The sequence below is a fragment of the Ornithodoros turicata genome, chromosome 3, assembly GCF_037126465.1.
Source record: "Ornithodoros turicata isolate Travis chromosome 3, ASM3712646v1, whole genome shotgun sequence".
Classification (NCBI taxonomy): Eukaryota; Metazoa; Arthropoda; class Arachnida; order Ixodida; family Argasidae; genus Ornithodoros; species Ornithodoros turicata.
Window position 1 is genome coordinate 46,821,114 of NC_088203.1, and position 24,213 is coordinate 46,845,326.

Genomic DNA, 24,213 nt, shown 5'->3' on the forward strand with positions numbered 1-24,213 from the left:
AAATGTGAGACTTTTTATAATAAAACTTGTTATTTTGATTGTAATCATATGGATTAAAAATATCTTCTTTGATTAAATGTGCTATCCCTTCTGCTTAATTGAAAATGCGTGATTACCACTAATAAAAAATATTGTGTATGATGTGTGATACCCCTTCAATGCTATTGCATCATACCTGTAATAAGTATAATCTTTGTTACATGTATTGTGTTTCTTCTGCTTCAGGTTTTTTGGCTGGGGTTTTCTCCTTCACACAGAGTCATATCATAATTCCTGACACTAGTGACTTTAATAAATATATTTTCACTTGTACTTTTGTGTATGGCTATCCTTTGCATGTAAACTGCCTACTGCACACCTGTTGTAGCGGGGAAAAAATTGCGATTGAATTCGACACAGATTGAGAAATGATGAAAGAAGTCGGCCCAGGCTGAAAAATGTGAGCGGGTAAGCGCGCACGCAACCCTCCGGCCACGCTCCGCCCACCGCAGCAGCCCTCTACCCGAGCGCCGCCTGTCGCGCACGGGAAAAAGTCGCGAAAAAAGTCGGCGCAGATTGAAAAATGACGAAAGAAGTTGGCCCAGGCTGAAAAATGTGAGAAGGTAAACGCGCACGCAGCCCTCCCCTCACCGATAAGCGCGCGGACAACCCTCCGCATTGGCGCCGCGCAGGGAAAAATACGCGCAGGGCTCAGGGCAGGGGTGCCGTAGTTTGGACACCTTGTAGTCTCGGCCAGGGCTATTACTACTAACTGGGGACTATCCCAGAAGCTTGGAAGTGCGCAAATATTGCACCTGTTCTTCAGTCCGGCGATCACATGTCTCCGTTAAACTACAGACCCACATCACTGCTGTCTACATGTAGTAAAATTCTGGAACACTACGTGCGTAATCACATAGTCACTTACCTGGAGCAGAATAATTTATTCTCAAATGCCCAGCGCGGTTTCCGAATAGGTCTCTCAACCATAACGCAATTAGTCGAAACAGTTCGTTTTACTGATACATTGAATAACAGAGGACAGGTCGACGTTATTTTTTTTTATTTTTCAAAAGCGTTCGACAAAGTATCACACGCAAAACTACTAAAGAAGTTGTCTGCTATTATACAACACGATGGTCTCATACAATGGCTTACATTCTATCTTCGGAACAGATTTCAGTATGTTTCATTGGACGACTATGTATCCCCAAAAGTGCCTGTTACATCGGGAGTGCCCCAAGGGTCCGTCCTGGGCCCCGTCCTTTTCCTTATATTTTTGAATGATATTGCAGAAGTTGTGCCTGTACCATGTGGGTTATATGCTGACGATTGCATTATTTTCAACGTTGTGAACAATACAAATGTTCAACTGTTATTAAACGAATCACTTAACAAAGTTCTTAAGTGGACAAAGAATTGGCAGTTGGAATTAAACGTTAAAAAGTGCGTGCAAATGACAATATCCTGGGAAAATAGGCCACTGTATTTCGCTTACTCATTGAACAATCCGCGCCTCCGCACCGTGGACAGATACAAGTACCTTGGAGTTATATTAACATCCGATCTCCGTTGGAGCTGTCACGTCGATGAAGTTACAAGAAAGGCCACCAAGAGACTGTGGTTCTTGATGCGTTTTATGCGCAATAGCACCCGTAAAACTAAGCTTGTAGCTTATCTTTCCCCTGTTCGCCTACTCCTTGATTATGGAGACGTAGTCTGGGATCCTCACACAGCATCCGACATACTTAAGTTAGAACGTGTTCAGAAACTAGCACTTCGCTTCATCTGTGGCGTCCGTAACCCATCCTCATCAGTCACAGCTCTCTATAGCGAAGTCCGCGTTGAACCGCTCGCTGTGCGAAGAAAGAATCATCGACTCAAACTATTTTTTCAGCTCTTGCAGAGGGAAGTGAGGATAGAATACAAATAATTATTCCGCTACTCTGGTTTGTGCGAGTTTGTGCGACACAGCCGACATATTTATCTGCCTACGCCTCGCATTACCGCTTGTCAGCCTTCTTTTGTTCACAGAACCTCAGTTGAGTGGAATTTGCTTCATGTATCAGTCATATCTTTACATGACACAAACACGTTTGTTTCAACTATAACAAGTATGTTTGCTAACAACTTAACATAGTCTCTCGCAGTTGTTGATATTACCAGTTGTCATACGTATTGTTCCCGCCGAACGTTAACAATCCTGCTTGTTATGCTTGCTGTGTTTATTGTTCGGCCTCGTGCCTCTTTGCTTAGGTTGCCACTAGGGGGTCAGCAATATTACCCAACAACAACAACAACAAAAAAAAAAGAAACTGTTATCGGAAGGCTGACATGCTACTGACTGAGCCAGCGAGGCCAGTAGTTTTCGGACTGTAACGATGGCACAGTATAGTGGTTTACTTATTATAGCTATAGGCTCATACAGGTGCAGTGGGCTTTATTGCGCGTGATATTCCAAACACAGAATATCAAAGCAAACATTCGTTACTATGAACCTTTTCTACCCCTGATCCTGGACTCAACGCAAAGAAGTATGCAGACTGTTTTGTTGCAATTGGTTGAGAATTGTGAAAATTTATTTTATTGGGCTCATCGGTAAAGATGATCTACCATTCGATACTATAAGTACATTGGAGTATGCACTTTGCATAACGCTGGAGAGACGTGAATTTTGGTTGTGCACTAAACTGATCGTTATGGACGGAACACCGGTGCGAGCTCGTCTGCGGGGTATTTTTTGTCATTTGGTGAGTAATTTTTACTTCCTGGTTGCGACGATGCTTGATTTTGCTGCGTGCCGAGTGGTGCTGGCGACGTCTGGGAACTCAGTGTTTCTGAAGTGCCTTGTGAAGATCCCGGCTGATCTCGTCCCTTGACCTTGCACAGAAATGACCAGCTGTCAGTTACTCTGACACACTATGCGATATGGCGTGCACAACAGGTTAACGGCATAAGACACGTTACAGACGTTTTTGTACCACTAAAAGTGTCACTTTAAATCACATGCACTGGCATAGTCGAACTGGCATCATCTACCAAATGAAACGAACGGCAGCATAGTCACACACTAGTGTCAAATTGCGAACCAGTCACATTTTCCTAGCAGACTTGCACAGGGTGTAACCGGGGGTTTCTGCAACGTTTTGACGTCATTGCCGGTGTATCTGGTATACTCTGGATATGTGCAGCATAAAGCAGATTATAATACAACAAGTTTTCGCTTCAGGTCCAACAGCGAGGTTGCTGAAGAAGGACAACACCAATAATTGAATAAGACAAGACTGAATAAGACGACCCTAAGAATTGGTTGATATTCCACAAAACGAATGCGAAGGAAATCTGAAGGGACCTCAGAGTGTAAACGGTACTGACTATGCGGCAGTTGCAGGACAAATGTAATCTCGACACCCAACGCGTAGGAGCATTAGTGCTACAAAACCTTCAAAACGAGGTCAGATCAGCATCATTGGCGAACCGAGTGGGAAGGGGGGGAGGGGGGAAGGGCAAGGGGGCCGTTACCTCCCTGGAGCACCCAGGTCGTCAAGATCTGTAGTCAGATGTCGTCGTACTAATCTGAACCTTGCCCGCCAGGGCGCTGCAGTGTCAAGCGTCGTCGTTGTATTATCTAGTGTCTATTGGTCGAACACTTTGTCCCCTACCCCTGGAAAAGCAAAAATTGCAACGTCTGTCTGTGATCAGCACCCTGACGCATAATGTGTTAGATAACTTGACAGATACACTGGGGTACATCTAAAACGTCGACGACATTAGCCGCCTTCCGCCCCACTGCATGAGTTTCTATCCGCTATGCACTAGAGCTAGGCCTCCACAGCTCCCCGCATTTGCGGCAGTAGAAAAATAAAATCACGTCACAGTCACGTGGTATTACATTGTCAGGCATCATGACGGATGCCCATTGGCCAAAGGAGGAAGCGCGCTCCGGGATTGGTTGATAAAGTTTCGAAATATCTGACAGCTCAATTTTCGCGGGCAGTCTCGGCAGTCGGCCAGGCGGGCAGCTCCAAGCAAGGTCGCTGCGTCTCCGCGGCTCGCCGATGTCGGTTGACCACAACGACCAAGGAGGAAGTGTACGCGCGGGTTTGTTCGTGAGCTATAATGACTCTGGCCATGTACTGATCTCCGATGAAGTGTCAACCTACGGACATTCTTGCCGGGTCGTAACCGGAATGCTTGGTGAGCTGACGCCTGAGGAACACTTTCGAGCGCTGTCGCATTTTCAAATACAGTGACTAACAAGAGAGTGTTCGTAACGACAAAAGTATTTCCCGTGACTGTGTGACCTACGGTGCATCGCCAGAATGAGAAGAAGATGCTCATCTGTGAAACGCACGCACTCGTGGACTTCGCTCGCCTCCAGAAGTAGACTGCATGTGTGCTTTGCAAGTTCGAACTTGGTTTGGTTGCTGTCTATTCAAGGAACGAAACGTCCTGTACGCACGGTGAATATATGAGTCAAACATTTGAGTTTATACGTTGCATCAATAAATATGTATTTCGCCTATCAAAAATGTCTTAGTTATTTTGGAATAACGGGCGCCAGGTATGAAAACCAGTAGAAGTCAATGGCAGCCAGGGCTGGCCGAAAGCCGAGCCAAACTGAGAGGTTGCTGATTGGTTGGCTGCTAGGCATCACGACGCATTTTCATTGGTCGTATGTCCAGTGTTGCCTGAATTATCTCAAACTATGGGCTCTATGGGGAGCTGTGGGCGCCTGCTAGAGCCCTCCCTACTACCTACCAAGCTTATACAGGGCTGACAATTACTCCTTCTTGTGACTGCTTCTCCTCTATGAGGTTGCGAGCACGATGCTCGTTCTTTCGTCAATGTTTATACGTGTATGTACGACCGCTTTAACTACGCTTTATGGAGTGATGGTAATGTTCACGGGGACTGGCGACAGGGAGAATATTGATTAGGGACGGGCCAACCGAACCCGAGAATCCTAAGCAGGGATCCGAGATTCGGGAAGTCGAATCCTAGTGCCCAAAACGACGAATCGAATCTTTCGAATCCACCAACCACGTTTGTTTGTTTCTTTTTAATATTGGCGCCTCCTGAGTCCGCCGAAAGGCTGAAAGGCTCGGGCCCCGGGGCGCGCCAAGATCATACATTACAAGTTACAATACTCCCACACTACAAGTTAAAAGTAACATGGTTTTGCTTTTGATTGTTTCTGAGTTTTTTTGGCAATAATTTAGACTCGAGAGTTTATGTACTTCCTGTAGTCAAATGAACAACTTGTTAAATAAATTACATTTAAGAACTAGTATATGGGAACGTTTTCTCCTGAATGTGAATTCTAGTATAATATAAGTGTTTAAAGAGATTGAAACATTTAAATAATTTATTCTACAAGCTTTCGGACGGAGTCCGTCCTTCCTTCCTCAGGTGCACTTTTCAGTAGGCGTTTTTTTCTCTGGCTTTTAATACTCCTCTTTAAGAAAGGATTCGAAACACTCAAGATTCATAAGATTCGCGGATTCAGATTTAAAGAGATTGAAACATATAAATAATTTATTCTATCACACTAAAACATATCACACATTTTTGAGTGTAAAGTTGGAGTTTGATAACTCACACCAAATTCGGTGTAAAGTCAATAAGGTGTAAGAATTCCTACACACTTTAGACGAGTGTAAATTGAAATATTTCTTACACCCCTTGTGGCGTAAAGTTGGTCTTTGATAACGTACACCAGTCCTGGTGTAAACGCAGTAGGGTGTAAGAAATTACTCCCTTTAGATGCATGGGCCGATGGTGATCTGTGGGTGGTACAGTCAAGAGCCATTAGAGGAAGCTGAGTTCCATAGCAGGCTACCATTATGCGTGCATCCACCAGAGGACCCACAACGAACGTGCGAGCAGTGTCAAATGGAAATGGAAACCGCAAATGGGCACTTTCACTCAGGGGTGGAAGGCTGACATTGGCCTGGAAGGTGCATTGAAAGCAGCCTTATCGCAAGTGATAACAGCCACTGGCCCCCCTCTGATCAAGTGGACGTCCCTGTTTCGCAGGATGTCGCTCCGCAGAGGGTGGATGCCGCTCGTGCGTTTCCCAAACTTTTGTCCCAGCCGGTACACCATTTTTACACCAATATAGGTGTTGCTATTTTGACTGTGGGGTGTAAACTGTACAGCACACCATCTTTGCACCTGGATAGGTGTTCTGCTTTTGGCTGTAGGGTGTAAATTGCAAAATACACCCCTTGAACACCTAAATGCGCGTAAATATACTACAACCTTTCGGACAGAGTCCGTCCTTGCTCAGGTGCACTTTTCAGTAGGCGTGTTTTTCCTGTGGCTTTTAAAACTCATTTTTAAGAAAGGATTCGAAAGACTCAAGATCCATAAGAGTTGCGGATTCGGCTCCGGAAAATTCTGAATTTGTCCCATTTCTAATATTGATGAACCTCACACTGAGGGCGTAAATTCTACACTTTCCATAAAGGAGACACGCATTCCTCTGCGGACTAAATCTTGTTACCCGTATTCACCAACTTCCTTAAATCATTGGTTTAGTGACCAAATCGATCACGTGAGACTCTCGTTCGCCAATCCTGGATCACCACCCCATGCTCGACCACCATCTGCTGTAAAGCCTATGGCACCGCACATAGCGAGCTTCCCGCACGGCGCATGCGCATTTCGCCTGAGTCTGCCAGAAGCGGTTGTGACCGGTAGGCCTAATCCCAGGTTCACGAAGAATGTTTCATCAATTCTTGGGTAACGTTTGATTGATATAGTTACTAGAAGCGCCCAGGAGACGGATTTTATCGCAATGGGACGAATATTTGCTTCAAATATGACATTTCGATCATCCACACAAGCTACTTAAAGCGGTGGTTTAAGACCCAGGTATTTGAATGGGACGTATTTTAAACTAGGGGAAGGGCTAGTTTAACGTCGGCCTAAGTACGTTGCAACTGTGAACGTGTGTGCTGAAAAAAACTATCGTAGAGTAGTTGTGGTAGGTGATGTTTTACTAATTCGGAGTCTAACAGGTAAAAATTAAGCAGAATCGTTTTAAGTGCACGGTTAGTAAAGACAAGCGGCATAACGCTTGACCGGGGGCAGGAAATACAGCAGTTGTTTTTTCAGAAGGCGCTATTGCGAACTCTTGCATGGTAAACGTAAAAGCACCGTGAAAGTGTGGTAAAAGAGAGTGACATCGACATGTGCCACTGGACAAAATCCAGATACCAATCCAATGGACCGAGAGAGCGTGCGGATGGCCGAACGTCAATGTGTCAAATGTCAAAAACAAAGCATAAGTAGTGCTGGCGCTTATTATGAGGGTCATCTCCTGTGATACACACTGTAAGCACACCCGTCATTGTACAGTAAGAGCAATAACATGCTAGATGGTTGTTGCGAGCCCCGATGGAGAAAGTGAGGGGCGTTATCCACTGGCGTGTTTATCAACCATCCCAGTATCTATCATCTGTTTGCAGCGTGTCTAATCTCCAGAGACATTTAACCGTGCAATAGGACTGATCATAAAGTACATTAGCGCCTTGCGGCTGTTGTGTGGATACTATCGAGGCATGGAAATATTGCATGTTGTTGCACTACACTGCACACAAAATTGGAGCAGATTTTCCGTTCCCAGATTACGAAAATACAGCAGAAAAAGCGAAAGAGGTCCCCATTTTCCCTGGATTCACAAGCAAACATAGATGAAACTGAAATGTGTGTTTTACTTATTTCAGCATGCCACAACAGAAGAAACCAATGAAAAACAGTTCTTCAGGTATTGTGTTACTACTGCTACATTGGAAAACATTCAAAAAGACAGCTGCTTACTTCCATTTTGATTTATCGTCTGGTAACAGTAGAAATGCTTTTGTAGGGCTGCGTCTGCAAAAGCCACGTGCTAAAGGAGGCTGCAGACCTTTTGGAAGCATCATTACTTTTGAGGTTAACTATTGCACGTACATAACCATGACCAATCACTGACAGGTTTTGCGCATTGTATAAGCACAGATATTCTGGAGATCCTTTCTCAAAATTTCTCTGTTATGGACTCATTCATCACAACAACTTTGTATTCGTGAGACTTGTGTTTATATTCAGACAATAAAGGCTGTTACGTAGTTCCACAAGGATGACTTTTTTTTTCATAGAGGCATGCACTCTCTATACCCTGCTCAATTTGTTGCCGAGGTAACATGAGAACATAAGTGAGCAATGGCGCACAAGGAAAAAAATCCTTGCTACATTCCACATGTTGACTCCACTAATATATCTGAGGTGTACTGCAATAGAGCTGAATTGCGTAAGAATAACGGGCAATGCATACAGAAACTTTGAGCTCCCTTGCTCAAATTGCAGTGCACTTAAAGTTGAAAATAAGATCAACTGCAGTTACAGCATATAGTACCTTCCAGACGAATATAACAAAACATAGGCCATAGACTTCTCAATAGATGGTATTGACAATTATAATAGTAGTCAGCTGGTACATGCAACATCAAAATGGAAATGCGGTTCTGCCATAGCTGTAGCATGAGTGCATGGAAAAATTGTACATGGCCACATGACTGTTGTCAACTACTTAAAAGAAAGTTAGCTTGCGTTAACATGGGTACAGATTTGTCCTGCCAGTGCAGCCGTTTATATATACACTGAGCACACGAGCACGTGGAAGAGCATGGACCCATGTTAACAGTAGCTATCGTTCTTTTACGTTATTGAGAGCTGCCATATGGCCGCATAGTTAATTCCTGTGCGCATGTGTTCAATGTGGATATAGACGACAGTAGTAAAGCTGGGTAAACATGCATCCATATTACACCAGCCCTCCTTATTTTATGTTGTTGATAGCTGTCATATGGCCACAGAGTTTATGCATGTGCTCATCAGCATGCATGCAGAGTGTGTCATCAGCGTCATGACAAATGATTCTGACATCTATGGGTCTGTCACTCGAAACAGTGCCTGAATGCTGTTGCAATAGGAGACAACACGACAGACGCTGGAAAGCTTCCTTCCCCCTCGTCGTCACCAGGAGAGTATGTGGCATCTCATGCACACTACTTTCACTGAATGACTGGCACCAAATGCATGTGACATATGGTTGTATATGTATCACACCTGATTTTTTTATTTTGTTTCAGGTAAGCAGTTCCTCAACGCAACATGCGAAGAAAATTTATTGCTATAAAAATATGTGGCTGGCATTCGCTTAGGCTTATGGCATACCATGCCATCCCCAACGAAACTGACCCTCATGAAAAACACGAAAAACATGTCTGTGTAAGAGGTTGCTTCACCATAGGTTCATATAGCTTGTGGTTGTGTGTGTGGAATTTCTCATTTCTTTTTAACGGGAAATTCACACTACTTCTGTTTCTTTTTAGAACCCCCCTCTCCTCCCACATTTTCTTTGCACTCTTATGGGTGCAGAAAGTTCAGTAAAGTGGAACGAAATAATTACATGCTCATCTTGTGTGCCAACGTAATGTATTTGGAAACGGAAACGGAAGCGGAACCTGTGAAACTGTTGCTTTGGGTGTTGGTATATCTTGCAAACCATCTCCCCATACGTCATGTATTAATTTCCTGAAGTTGCCTGAAGACACTGCATGTTCATCACTCGTTACTGAAGTTAGGTGGTTAGTCATGCAGAGGCATCTACATTATTTTACTACATGTTCAGTGTTATGTCCCATACATCTGCTCCCAGACTTTGTCCTTCATGATGCAGTACACCATGCTCACTACATTAAACTGTCCAGTTGCATAGATTTGTGCTGACACAACTGGATCAATATGTCGGCCTCTGCAAAGTGACAACTACCAAAGTGGCTAAAAAATAACTGAAATTGTGGAAGAAAGATATAGCATCATGTAAATTTTAATAAAAGTAATACAGCACATTGTAGCTAAAATCCACCTGATTTCAAGTTGCACCCCTCTCTTTGTATGAGCTTATTTGCATTGCGTCCATTGCGAACTTCATCTTACTGTCTGCTATAGATCAATACAGAAAGCAAGCGGACAATGATCAGTGCTACAGTTTGCTGTGGCACTGAGATTTCATGCTAGAATGAGCACCTCTAGGTTTGCCTTGCTTTGATATTCCAGTGAGTTGTTTCTCAAGAAATAGCACAATCTCTCAGTACAAAGCTGCAAGTTAAGCTGCATAACCACACAGTGCAGAAATGGAGTCTGTGCAATAATTTTTCAGAGCTTTATCACCTGTGTAAACAACGAGGATTAGTCGAGGCAGGTCACAAATATGGACGATACAAACATGTAATCATCGAATGCCCAGTTGTTTAGTTGCTTGAATTATCGTCTGTATTTCAGGCTGTCTGCAATCCAGTAGAGCATGGAAAACTGGGAAAATAGTCCCATAACTATTCCATGACTGGAAAACTAAATAAAATGCCAAGAAAGCGGTGAAGAGCTGCTGAAGTAAAAATTCACAAAATAAGTTTACACAATTGTACAATGGCAGTTGGCATCACACAGACCACTTATGTCATTTCACAGTCAAAGTTCAGTGATCTGTGTCAGAGCGGAGTAATAACTAACGGCATCACTACGGAAATTCTTTCTGAACAAGAAGCCTAAATTAAAACCTAAATAAGGAGTGATTTCACAGAGCGTAGTGCATGATGGAGTCGTCCGTTTCATCGTTCTTCTGTCCACGTCTTTTGGCTGCCTACACACGATAATTCGTACGAACTACCCCGCCTTTATACACTTGTTTAGTGCATGATGTGCTGTTGGCAGCCGTATTATGGCATGGCATGGCATGAGCTGTGGGGAGTTTTTAGGCATTGGTGGTGGTGATGGTTTGGCATGTAATGGTGCGATGATAATACTAGTGAAATTTACAATGGCAGTATGAAGTTGAGAGAGAAGCTTGTAAAGAATCAGCATGGAAAAATATGTAAGTCCCCAACCAGGTGTCTAAAAGTGCTTCCTCAATAATATATGACGTTGAAGAAATAAGCACAATGCAATTATTGAACAAAATAGCAGCACAGGCTTGTTTGTAGATGATGTTGCAGCTGTTGTTGTATGTGTTTTCTTTGGGCCATTCCTGTTTGCTCCATCCTTGAAACACCAGTCTTGAAACTGGTATAAGACCTCATCATTTATGAGATATTTAGTTCATTTTAACATCTATATTTTGTGTACATGTCTCAATAAACTACAAAATCTGAATGGCTCAGATGTAGATGTAATGGAATGGAAGTGTGGCCGTTTATATTAACAAATATGACGTCTGTGATGTCAAGTGCATCATATCAGATGACAAGTACGCTCAGTAACTGTAATGACAAATATATATTTTGTGAAATTTCATCAGAGCAAGAGACAATCACAACGTAACGATGAATCTTTGTTAGCTGAACAGAACAATCACTTTAGTGCTTAATGATTTGTGCAATAATCTAATATGCTGAAATGCAGAAATAAGAGGTCAGAGTTAAGCACAGCAGCACACCACATTGACAGGGGGGTGACGACACTTCCACGCTCACAAGCAGGGACGCCCTGGGTAACGTGACGAAAACAGCGCTAAACAAACGACACACACACACACACACAGGACGAGGGCGTAAACAAGGCAGCACCCTGAGCACGTTTTCCGTATGAGTTGCGCTCCAAAGTAACACAGCCAGCAAAGACATGCTCTAACGCGTTGCAGGTTTGTGACACGTTGAAAGTACCACGTCGATTTCTTAAAACTATAACACCGTAAAAGTTATGCGTGTGGGAGCATGCAGCATAAGGGCACCCTGGCATCAATGTTATTTCTGCTTACATAGCCTACAGTGGTCAAACACTTGCCCACACGTTGCGCACATGACATCAGGCTCGAAAGCGTATAAAGGACGCTGCTGGAATGCCCCATCAATCTGGAGCCAATCTCGATCGTTGCAGTTCAGCACACAGATCGCACAACAGACGATAAATAAGCGATGGTCGATGTAGATAAAAACACTGACAAAAGCACAACGATCACCTCCGTCAGGATACCTACTGCTGCCTTTCAAATAACATAACGCTCTTTATGTACACTTTTTTAGCGACCATAACAACCATATCTCGCAGAGCTTGTCATTAACATATACAGAGGTAGGTCTAACCGCCGATTTCCGACACCCTGATCCGCAACCACCTACAGCAGTGCCAGGGTAGGTCTTCCGTAACAACCTCATCATAAAAAAAACAAAAACAAACGGGAGCCTTCCTCCTTACATGACAGAACTGATGTTCTGAGGCTGGAACAACATAGAAGGGACAAATACATACAAAGCCTCAAATTGCCTAAGAAATTAACGATGAAAGATGAAAGTCACTGAAAAGGTTAGCCAGCTGTAGGACTGACGCACCCTGGAAGTGTCTGAGAAGGCGTGTTAGCTTAGCTCAATTGGTAGAGCCCTGGACCGGTAATCCAGAAGATATGGGTTCGAGTCCTACAGCCGGCTAACCTTTTCAGTGACTTTCATCCTTCAGCCTTCCTCCTCCTTCGCAGCCCTGTCGTCTGATACTTTCTCCCTCCCCTCAAGCGTCTCGTGACAATGTGCATAATGCGTATGCGTTGTGGTCAACCGTTTGGAGGCTCTTCATAGCCGGAGAGATCACGGGGTCGATTTAAACCCGACGTCACTAAACAAATGGTTTAAGTCGGCTGGTGAATACGGGTACACGGGTGAATTCGGGATTGTAACCAGGACCGGGCAGGTTGGTACATACTGCTGACAGTTGCGACGCAGTACACAAAACGAGAGACAGACGATGTCGCACGGTGCGACATCGTCTGTCTCGTCTTTTGTGTATTGCGTCGCAACTGTCAACAGAATACGGGATTCGCGGATTCGACTGCGAAAAATTCTGCATTCGTCCCATCTCTAATATTGATGAACCTCACGCTCAGGGCCTAAATCCTACACTCTCCATAAAGGAGACACGCATTCCTCTGCAGACTAAATCTTGTGTCTTCAGAATTTATCTCACTGAATTGATGCTATTGCATTACACACACTATATTCTGCCGAAATTTTATTTCTCCATGTGAAGCGGAAGCATCAAAATTAATTTCTAGTTCATGACGTCATGGGATCCGCAATCTATAACGCGGTTGGCAACACAGCTCCTCAAAGATCGATTTTCGTTTCCTCGCCACAGGTACTAGCAGATTTCCAACGTTGGATGAAGAGCGAAGACGCTAATGCTGTTGCCAGAAGAGAGACTCCAACTCTCCATGACATCACCTACTCTCGGAGAGTCGGCAGCTATAGAGTTTTGCGGCTTCTTCCGAAAATTCGTCGAACCGCATCACGTGGACGGACGGCATTTTTGTTCTGCGTACTGAGTCTCGGGGCGACGTTTATTTATATAGCGAAATAGTATAAGCATATTTTTTTAGCTCGTACCTAGAGCTGCTGTGTCCTAACAGATAAAGCAGCGGCAGCCGCATCGAGATACCCATCGTGATAGTGGGAGGCTACAATGTCACTGTAGTTTCTACAAGTACAATGTCCGGCTAGTGCATGTGTGTTTTTGGAGCATTAGGAAGTCATTGTATAGCATACAAGGCGCCTCAACTGGCTTCAATTTGCTCTCACGAAGCTTTAAATCAGCATGGAAGGACCCGATCGACAAAAATATATGTCAGGAATGGTAGAAATTAGGACTAGAATCCTTGGGATATATGAATATTCGCACAAAAAGTATGTCAGCAGCCTGAAGTCCTGGTTCGCAATGCAGCTTTTAATCTCGCGGGTCAGAAACGCCCCTTCCTTCGTTTACCACTCTTCCGTCTTCCCAATAGTTTGGAGCGTACACTCTATCTTTCTGCAGTTTCATTTTGCCGCAGCCCGGCCCGCTTCTCGACTGGTCGTTCCCGCTAGCATTCGATTATCGACAGTCAATAAAAAGTACTGATTGCTGAATGACTCGATGTGACGACACTTCAGGAGTAGCGTGAGTGAGCTCGCCGCCTCTGCGCGCATACTTGTAAAGTAGGTTTCTCGTGAAATTCGCACTAACGAAATCTTTTGCATGGTGGTTCCTCAAGCTAGCGCCTTGATATCACGCGATAACAGTTTATTTTCTAAGCGCCTCTCAAGCTCCTCTAAGAAAACACGAAGCGCTCAACGCGAACGAATCCAAGTAGATGTTGTTACCAGTCCTCTATTGTGCCCAATTAAGTAACCAAAGATGCATACTGAGGTAACTTTTGAACTGTATTGCTTTAAGAGTCGGGTGTCACCCGGACAGTCGTAGAGCGCCTAGAGAAATACCCCACTGCATGGGGCGCTGCCATTAAGGTACGGGGTACGGGGTATTTCTGGGGCTTTTGTTTGCCCTCCAAAATACCCCGAAAAACAGAAAGTACCATATCACAATGCGCACATGGTCTTTACGTCTCTTCCTTCTCCAAGACGGGCGTAACTGTTTCATAATGTAAAAACCCCGAGACTAGGGAACACGAAGGGACAGACACAACACGAAGTTTCGTGGTCACTTTTCGACGTCTCGGGGTTTTTTACATCTTCCTACTCGTGTAACGTCCAGTTCCGCGTCTATTTTAGATCTTTTCGTTTTAAGCACAGATCTCACTGTGATAAAGGCAGGTGTCTTAAATGCATCATTTAGTGATCATCTTCCGATCTTCTGCGTGATGGAAGGGAACCTTTCACGCCACGTTCCCATTGCAGATTTCTTGTACCGCAGGTTTGACAACTCCAGCTTACTGCAATTTTATCGCTGTTTAGAGCACGCTCCACTTTCTGAAGTTCTCAGGCAGCATACTTCTACTGAAGCCTATGACGCATTTATGAATGTTTTTCAAACAGCCTATGACACATGTTTCCCTCTTACTCGTTTTCGGAGGCGGAAGCGTAGAACACGCAAACCGTGGATTTCGATTGATATCCTTAGACTGTTAAAGAGGCGGAACCGACTTTTAGCACGGGCTTTAAACACAGGAAATGTGATTGCTTTCGACGAGTACAAGACCTTTAGGCGTGAAGTAAAAAAACGTATAAACACAGCAAAGTACGAATATTTCGTAGCGAGTTTTGATTCTGTTAAAATGGACTCCCGTCACACGTGGCGATTAGTAAACCAGGCGTTGAGAAGGAAGGCCGGTAAATCAGACCCAATTGTAATATCTCATCAAGGTGAGCTGTTAACGGGAGTAGCGTTGGCGAACGAAATGAATGAGCATTTTTTGAAGTCGGGCCTGACTGAAGATGCGGACAATTCACATCGTGACTACCTTCCTGATACTTTACCTAATTCAATGTTCTTAACTCCTGTTACTGAATACGAGCTCACACGGGTAATTCTTAGTTTGAAGGATTCAACAGCGGCAGGCTACGACGGTATTAAGCCGCGACCTGTGAAGTTCGCTGCAGGTTTGATATCCTGTGCACTAGCACAAATATGTAATCTTGTTTTCTCAACCGGAATATTTCCTGATAGTTTAAAGCTTGCTAGAGTCACTCCGCTAAGTAAAGGAACTGATGTGAAGAGCCTCTTAAATTACAGACCCATTTCCGTGCTTCCTCTGTTCTCCAAGGTAATCGAAAAGGTATTGCAGGCACGGCTTACTTCTTTTTTGAGTGGACATAATGTGTTAAGCCATATGCAGTACGGCTTCCAGAAAGGGAAGTCAACTGAGATGGCACTTCTTCGGGTTAAAAAGGATATTTTGAGCGCATTCGAAGTTGGTCACATTACTGTAGGCTTATTCTTGACATACAGAAGGCTTTTGACAGCTTACATCACGCTGTGTTATTGGACAAGCTGTCCCACTACTGCATTAGAGGCGTTGCGTTGAATCTTTTTGCAAGCTACCTTTCCGGCCGTAAACAGTATGTTGCTGCTAATAATGTAAATTCGAATGTAATGCCTGTAATATCCGGCGTTCCTCAGGGGTCAATACTTGGGCCTACACTCTTTTTACTTTTTATCAATGATATTGTCACTATCTCAAACGTTGCTAGTTTTATTCTGTATGCCGACGATACCAGTATTTTCCTTTCAAGTTCCAATGTTAGCCACCTAGAAGACCAAATGAACCTCGTTATGGGAAATCTTTCTCTTTGGCTTGCTTCGAATCAGCTGAGATTAAATGTAGGTAAAACAAAATACATTTTGTTAAGAGCACGCAATAAAACCATAGCCTACGAGCCAAAAATATTATTTAACGACCGTGTTGTGGAGAGAATAAGTTGTTTTAAATTTTTTGGTGTGCTATTTGATGAACACCTGAGCTGGACTGAACATGTTCGTTATTTAAGAAGAGAAACCGCGAAAGCAGCTGGTATGATATGCAGAGTCCGCGACACCCTTCCTAGCAAAGTCAAGCGTATGCTATATTTTTCTTTAATTCATTCCAAAGTGTAGTATTGCCTGTTGGTATGGGGTACGGTGGCATTCACTCATTTATCTAGCCTGTTGAGAGTGCAGAAAAAAGCCGTTCGTGCAGTCGATAGTGCTGGGCACTTTGTCAGTTCTCGACCACTGTTTAAAAAATATAATATTCTTACTGTGACGCAGCTTTTTACCTACAAGTTGTTAGTGATGACCTTTTGTGGAGTGTCTGAAATTCGAGAATCATTTTTTTCATCTTTCAGTTTGAGTGCTCACTCTGTGCCTTATCTTCTCCGACATTCATATAAATTACGAGTTCCCACTGGCCGTACAAACTACTCTCATGATAAGATAAGTGTGTTAGTAGCTAAGTATTATAATGAATATTGTAACCAATTTTTTAATGTTTCTCTCGCTATGTTCAAGAAAAACATAATGCGGATGTTGATGCAATGATCACATTACTCTTTTTTATTCCCTCCTTGTGCATTTTTAACTGTTCATTTAACCTTGTGATATTGTCCTGGTGTTCTCGCCTAGACAGGGATTTGGTTCCCTTTTGCGTAGCACCAGAAAAAAAAACAAAAAACAATAAACAATGCATCATATTCACCAGCTCGCTTGCTGCCTAGCCATTTTTTCATTGTAACTGTTTCGTTTCGATGTGTAGTAGGGTGTGCAGATCGGACAAAGGAGAGCTTTTCACCTTCCCAACTTACGAGCGAAAATTAACTGTTGACATCCGCTGACGTAGTCAGATTGGCCAGGTAAGCTAGGTGGACTGGATGGGTACGCGAGACGAACTAGCTACAGACAAGTGAACAACCGCAACAACTTTACTTTAAGATGATGAATGGGGGGCCTCATCGCCAAAGGTGACACGCTACCCGTGTTGGCAGGCGCATTGGGCGCATCACCACAACGCCGGACGATGAATAGGCATATAGAGCGCCCTGCTATTCTGTTTTCGAAAAGGGGGATTTCCGGGTATCGGCACCAAATTTAAGGGGAAAGAAACCGGAGACACCGAAGACGACCCGTCAGCTGAGGACACCAAATTCGTTTTAATCTCACACCCAAAGACGAAACGGAACAAGCGCCTCGGGTGAGGCAGGCTTCTTAACCGCAAGGTATTTCGTCGTCATTCATTTGCAACACCAAGTCGAAGAACCCTCTGCTACTTGGAGAAGCTATGGTGCTCATATTTTTCATACTCGTACACGTTACTTGGCGTCCTGGCGTCCTCCTTTTTGGACCCCACAGGACTTTGATCCTCATTGTAACGGGGCCCATTACTTCATTCTCAGCAATGGGGTACAGTATCACCCCCGGCGATGAAATTCCCCACCCGTCATCCTGAAATAAAGTTGTTGTTTGTTTGCCGTCCTTGACAAAAAGAGTAAAGCGCGTTAAAACCCGCCTAGGTACCGGTCAAGGTAATAAGAAACGAGCGAGTGTGAAACAGTCTATTGCCAATCAGGGCAACACCAGTGCCGCAACAGCTAGGTTCCTTAGTCTTTCCTCTTTAGTGTACGGAAATGGCACGAAGCAATTTGGATTTTTTATTCCGCGGCGTTAGCGGCGCCAATACAACTGAAGCTACGAGCGGCGTACAGGCGCGGGAAGATGACAGCACCAAGGAGGGTAGGACTGGGAGGTTAGTGTGCGTCCTGGACCGGCTTCAGGGGAACTGTACCGCCTAGAAACTCCCAGAAATAGCCAGGGAAACCCCGGACTGTACAACAAGTGGTAGGATTCCAACCCACCATCGCCCAATCGGCACCACGACCTTTGGAGTAACCACCAGGAGTCCGCACAGAACACACGGTATGACCGGTGGCGAAAAACCCACAAAAACCCACGGCGAAAAACCCACGTATTGTCGTCCACGCATCCACCACTTCCACGTGCCATGACTATGGAGGCACCTAGTAGCACACATTGTTGCCGTGACGCTGAATCAACATTGCAAACGTTGCCCAATGTAGAGCAACGTTTTGAAACATCCGTTAACATTATTATAATATTACCAAAAGTGGACCAACGTTAGGATCCATTTTACGATGTTCCTGCAACGTGGCACTGCAATGCTTCTCCAATGTTGCTAGGCAACAGTGTCTGAACGTTCCTCAGTCGCCGTCCAACATCATTTATCATCCAAGCCATTGATCATACCTTATACTCACGCTATATTTTGCAAGACAGTTGTGAAAATGTTATCTCAAACACTGCGCGTACGTGGGAAAAGTCTCCTTGATTTTCTTTCTTTTCTTGTTTTATTTCTTTTTTTTTGCTAGCATCTATGCTGGAGAACATTTACGCAACATTGAGGCAGCGTCCCAGCCACATTCCTTCAACACAAATAAAACATGAAGGGAACATTTGTGTTATGTTGCTACAACACTGAGACAGCGTCACAGCCATAGTTTTCCAACAAAAAATACAACATTAAGGCAACATTTGTGCTACGTTGCTACAACATTGAGACAGGATTACAATCATATTTTTCCAACACAAATACAATATTGAGGAACATACTGTGTAATGCTGCTGCGACATTGAGACACCGTTACAGCCATATTTCTCCAACACAAATACAATGTGGCTGCAATATTTGCGCTGTATTTCTGCAACACCGAGACGGCATTATAGCCAGACTAGTTCAGTGCAAATTGAATATGAAGACAACACCAATATTTCTCCATACACCTCTCCATATTTCTCCAGCGTTACAGCGATATTTGTCGGAAAAGATATACGACATTTCAGGCAACATATTCGCAGGCGCCGGCATGTCGATGTTTTGTGAAAGGGTCTCGTGCATTCCTCTCAGTTAATACCCCATATAACGCAAGCTTGACTTAAAAACATGGTTCTTGACAGGAAGGGATGTCAGGAATCTTGTTGGGTATACGTGACTCATTATAGATACATGGGTTAATTGCAAGTATGCATCATTGTCTCTGCTACAAATCTTTTACGCCGAAATTCACTTAATGGAAGTACCCCGACAGTTTGTGTTTCAGCATATGCTCCATGCAGGGGGACGCCCCAGCTGTTTCCCCAGCACAGTCTACCTCCATAGGTAGCTCTCCTGCATGATGGAAATACGGGTCTCCCCATTCCTGGTAATGCGGGAGGGGCACGGCACTTATGTAGTCACGCATTGAAAAATGTGCACATAGTGTGCCACAGTGTTGTGTATACGTTGCTCCAGTGTTACAAATGAACGTTGCAAATGGAGCTAAAGTTGTTGATATTAGCGACGTTCGGCGAACGTCGTAGTATGACATTGATGAAATTTTGTCATACTATTCGGTGTTACCTGCGGTGTGTTCAACAAATATGGATGCAACGCTATACAACGTTGTAGGAACGTTCCATAACTGTTGCCTAAATGTTGTGTTGTGCTAAACAAATATGGCTGTAACGCTGTCATAATGTAGCGAAAACATTACCCAAATGTTGCCGCAATATTGTGTGTGCGTTGAAGAGTATTGCTATAACAGTGTCACAATATTGTGGAAACATGAGGGAAATATTGTATTTGTGTTGGGGAAATGTGGTTCTAGTGCTGTCACAATGTTTCAGAAGTGCTTTCCTGTGATGCCTGATCCTGAGAAGCTGTGATGCAACAGCTTTTCAAAAGTAGAGTAGCCACGTTTCTGCAACGCTTGGCTAAAACATTACCACAACGTTCCGGTAACAAGTTGTGCTACTAGGGCAGCATATACCTGAGTGTGGGGCGAAAACAAGCGAACGAACAAAGAAACGCACAACACAAATCCCTTTATGACATGAGGCCTTCCAGCATATACCGGGTGTCTCAGTTAAATCCCCGGGCAAAATAATTCGCGAACGGGAGCACCAATTGACGAACTTTCTTTTTCACGTGTATCTGTCCGATAGCACCTACAAGCTGCGCACCGTGTGAATGAGTGGGAGGCGCTCATTATTTAAATAAAAATTCAAATGAGCTTCGTAAAAAAAGAAAAATCCTAAAGCAGGGCGTCGTCGGCATTAAAATGGGTATTGCTCCTTTTGAGACCTTCACTGGATACCTTTTACAGAAAATCTCCCACCGAAGCGGTTCATTTGTTACTGTAATTAATTGGTGTCGGTTTACATATTTTGTCGCGACTGGTCGCGGTGAAACGCAGAAGGATGTGATTCATTGCTGTTAGGACATAAGTCATTAGTGGATAAGGGAGTGGAAGATTGTCCTTTCGCGACGTTAACAGCCGGCCCTTTACACACTGAAGAAATCGATGACGATGACGGCTTTGACCCCTTAACACTTCATGTTGGAAAAATGCGCCGTCAGTCCACCATCCAGAACACAGATACTGGCAGCGACCTCTATACCCGTCCACCTACGACGCAGAGTTCAATTCCGAGACACTCTTTTAAAGCGATTCTGGGTACACTAGAAAGGGGAGTATCTCCTCTTGCTCCGGTCAGGTCATCACGCCGCACCGGCCCCAAGAACCACCCTGCAGGTCGGAGTTGTCGTGGTAATAGAGGACGACAATTTGCTTCCCCTCACATAGAAAACTAGCCGCGTCTTCCAGTCTATTCCTGGGAATGACGGTGTTGCGCGATGCACCTGGGTCCTCCTTGCGAGTGAGACAGCAGATCCGACGCCCGTTACAGGGACTGTACCTTTTGGAAGCAGACGCAACCAGCGCCGCGGGAGAGGATGTTGAAGATCGGCTCATTAAAGGAGGAAGACGGGGGATGAACCGAGCTCGCACTGAGCAATAAACGAGGCATTGCATTCTATGTCTGTTTTTGAACCTGAGTGGATGCTAGTTTCAGTCCTTCTCAACATTATTGATAGTTCCCGAAATCGGAGAATTGGAAAACATGGTACGTCGGCATTTTGCTTCCAAGCGCACGATTCGAGCTAATTACCAGTGTCTTTAATGGTTGACAGGCAGGTTTGCTCGAGAAAAATCGGTGAGTAAATGTAATTGAATTGGAAGCAGAGTCTTGGTCAAGCCTTCTGGCTTTTTACTCTCTCTTTCATCCTAAAGGAAAGTAAAAATAAAAATTGAAATTGAATAAAACTTTCGAAGGATGAAGTGCAATCCTTCTCGCGTCAGCGGCACGTGTAGTACATGGAGCAGTGCAAGTGCAACAGCAGCAGCTATCACGGCGGAGAGCAGTGTTTCTGTAGCTGTGAAACAGTGATGCATAATCAAGTAGTTTCTAAAGGAGAACGTCAAACCAGCTGAGGTTTTGCAAAGACTATAGAGGCACAGTAAGGGGAACAAACGATGTCCAGGAGAAGAGCGTACGAATGGTGCATACAGCATTGCGAACGACGGGAGATGGTGACGAATGAACCACATGGACACGTTCGTTCGACTGCAGTCACGCCAGTGAACATCGCAGACGTTGCGCAAGCCGTCCTAGAGAACCCGCTACAGAACAGTTAGGGACATTGTAGCTTAGCGTAATATTAGCGCCGGCTCTGTGGGGACAATAGTTAGCTTTTGTATATCGTACGCTGTCGCTTTGCCTACGTAAGGGATACCATGGTGCACCTGCGCCATACGCAAAGCTGTGTTTATGTCTTGCGCGTGAGCAATACCTCCAACGCTATCACATACGTACGCAGAGGCGATAACGTACGATATACTAAAACTCACTAATGATTCACAATCGAACAATTACTGTTCCGCAAAGTCTGTGTCAGATGGGTTCCCCGATATCTCATTCTGACCAGAAGGGAGCGCGCATGGAAGACTTCCAGCTGCAGCTGATCCGGTTTCAATCCAGGGGACGTATTCTTCCAATCAGTCATCACATATGGTCACACCAGGATGCATAATGTCATCGCGACAGAAGGCTTTTACCGCCGCCAAAGGGAAGCAAGATACAGCCGTCTGCTGGGAGATGCACGGTCAGGAGAAATGCCGACATCTACTACACGTTGATAAAGGGCGCCGTCCGAAACGCGGTTCGCAAGAAAAGGCATGGGATGTTGTGCTAGAGAGTGATTCGTCTTCATGATCATGGCAGGCCTCACTTGGCGAATTTGGGGCTTTGTATGTGCTTGTCCTTTCTATGTTGTTCCAGCCTCAGAACATCTGTTCTCTCGAGTATATTTCGTGCTTTGCGTCAAGAGTCAACTATAATCATGAGCGACGCCAGAACGGTGGGACGTAGAAGAATACGCAGCCTGTTCGGTGGCCTAGTTGCTCTTGGCACCTCGCAAGAGCTGTTGCCGTAGCAGGAACATATGTTCGTTTTTTTGGCATCTCACCTTTTCTCTCGTCACACTCGACACTCGTTAAGCAACTGAGTATTACTCACTATTTTAGCCGCCACCACCCTGAGTGGCGCCAGTGGCACCATTGCCATTAGTGCACCTCGGATGTTGCCTTCTTTCTGCCTGCAAGTATATACACGGGATTACTCTTAACACACAGCGTACTACTATGCATGTTACGTACACACGTCGTAGGTTCAACAATCGGCAATATGTGAAAATTACGTGGCAGCTGTCTTACGTGAGTAACCGTTTGAGTTTGAGCACTGAGTGTATCTCATCGTAAATGAACACAGAACTACTAACCGTACTACTAACTAGAGCGGGATTCAGCATTTCGCACACTGGTGAGTATTTGGTAAAGTGAATGTGAAGTAACGAAGCCGCATATTGAGGCGTTGCTTAACTTACTCTCTAGCTTCTTCAATCCGCGTTACTTTCATCCTGGAATGACATTGCACTGAAACTCACTTAGCACTAGATTATCACTGAGGGACTCAAGCTTACTTTCGCAGAGCTTTCGCTTTCCTGAAATAGGAAACGTGACACAGGTAATGCCAGAAGAATCATCCACCATATGTGCAACGTTGTAGCCGCGACATGCCAGTGAACTGCAGACATGTTATTCGTTTACGATGCCTCAAGGTGGAACAACACTATGACGTAGGGCGCCTCAATAGCAGCTCCCTTTGCATAGCGTGAAGACAACCGTGTCGTCTGCTACGAATTTCCGCCATCTTTGCGCCCACGCATAGCACACGATGCGCTCACAAAAGTGCAGCTATACGCTAAGCTATACACTACAATTTGGAGTTCAGTAAATATATAGGAGAGAGAGGTTTGAAAAAGTGGGCGAAGCCGGTACATAGAGCTCCTGTATGGGAAGCGTGGGCGTAAACATGGCGCCTTTGGGGCATTCCCTTCTCAAAAGGGTGTGACTTCACTCTACACACAGGGGGCTAGTATTCAGGCACCCTGCTTTGACGAATCCTCACAGGCCACTTATCGGTGAACAGCCAAAACATATATCACAATATCGTTCACAGATAACGCATTCTGCAGAGTACTTACTCTGCCGCTTCCTTCATCCTCCTCTGCTCCTCGTCCGCCTGACCGTAGTCAATGCCTTCGGGAACATCAGCCGCTTGCTTCATCCTGCGATATGATATGAGTGGTCCAATCACCCTGACCGTCGGCACTCGACCTTTCCAGTAACGTGTAGTGGACGCGTATTCCAAATGCCTGTCCTCATTTTGCTGATAGCAACAGCTATTTGACATTTGTTTGATTTAAATGTGCACATAACGGCATCCAGCCTTGTAATGTTACACATTGTAAACAAGAAGCATCCCAGTAAAAACAACATCAGACATTAGAATCAGTCTAATAGCTTAACAGAACTCCTGTATCGAGAAAATGTGTTAGAAATATCAACATCGTGTGGCATACGGTTGTAAGCAATTTGCAAACTGGATGATGCCTATCGACGTGTAGTACGTTACGTCGTTCGTGGTGCTGGTGACATCGCCTTCAATTATCTTTGGTGATCTTAAAATAATCCCCCTATTGTCATGACGCATCATAAT

At 44.5% G+C, this 24,213-nt stretch overlaps 1 protein-coding gene across 2 annotated transcripts in view; it reads right to left on the reverse strand.

Moving 5' to 3' along the window:
* Positions 1 to 2,545: 2,545 nt before the first annotated feature.
* The window catches only part of LOC135387008 (uncharacterized), a 304,499-nt gene continuing 282,831 nt past the window's right edge, over positions 2,546 to 24,213 (reverse strand). For both annotated transcript variants that reach the window (XM_064616448.1, XM_064616447.1), the window contains 5 exons: positions 23,699 to 23,782; positions 23,135 to 23,155; positions 23,039 to 23,071; positions 22,672 to 22,750; positions 2,546 to 2,859 (listed from right to left, as the gene is read on the reverse strand). In XM_064616448.1, the coding sequence (XP_064472518.1) occupies positions 2,677 to 2,859; positions 22,672 to 22,750; positions 23,039 to 23,071; positions 23,135 to 23,155; positions 23,699 to 23,782 (400 nt within the window). In that variant the 3' untranslated portion in view covers positions 2,546 to 2,676. The remainder of the gene's footprint in view (positions 2,860 to 22,671; positions 22,751 to 23,038; positions 23,072 to 23,134; positions 23,156 to 23,698; positions 23,783 to 24,213) is intronic.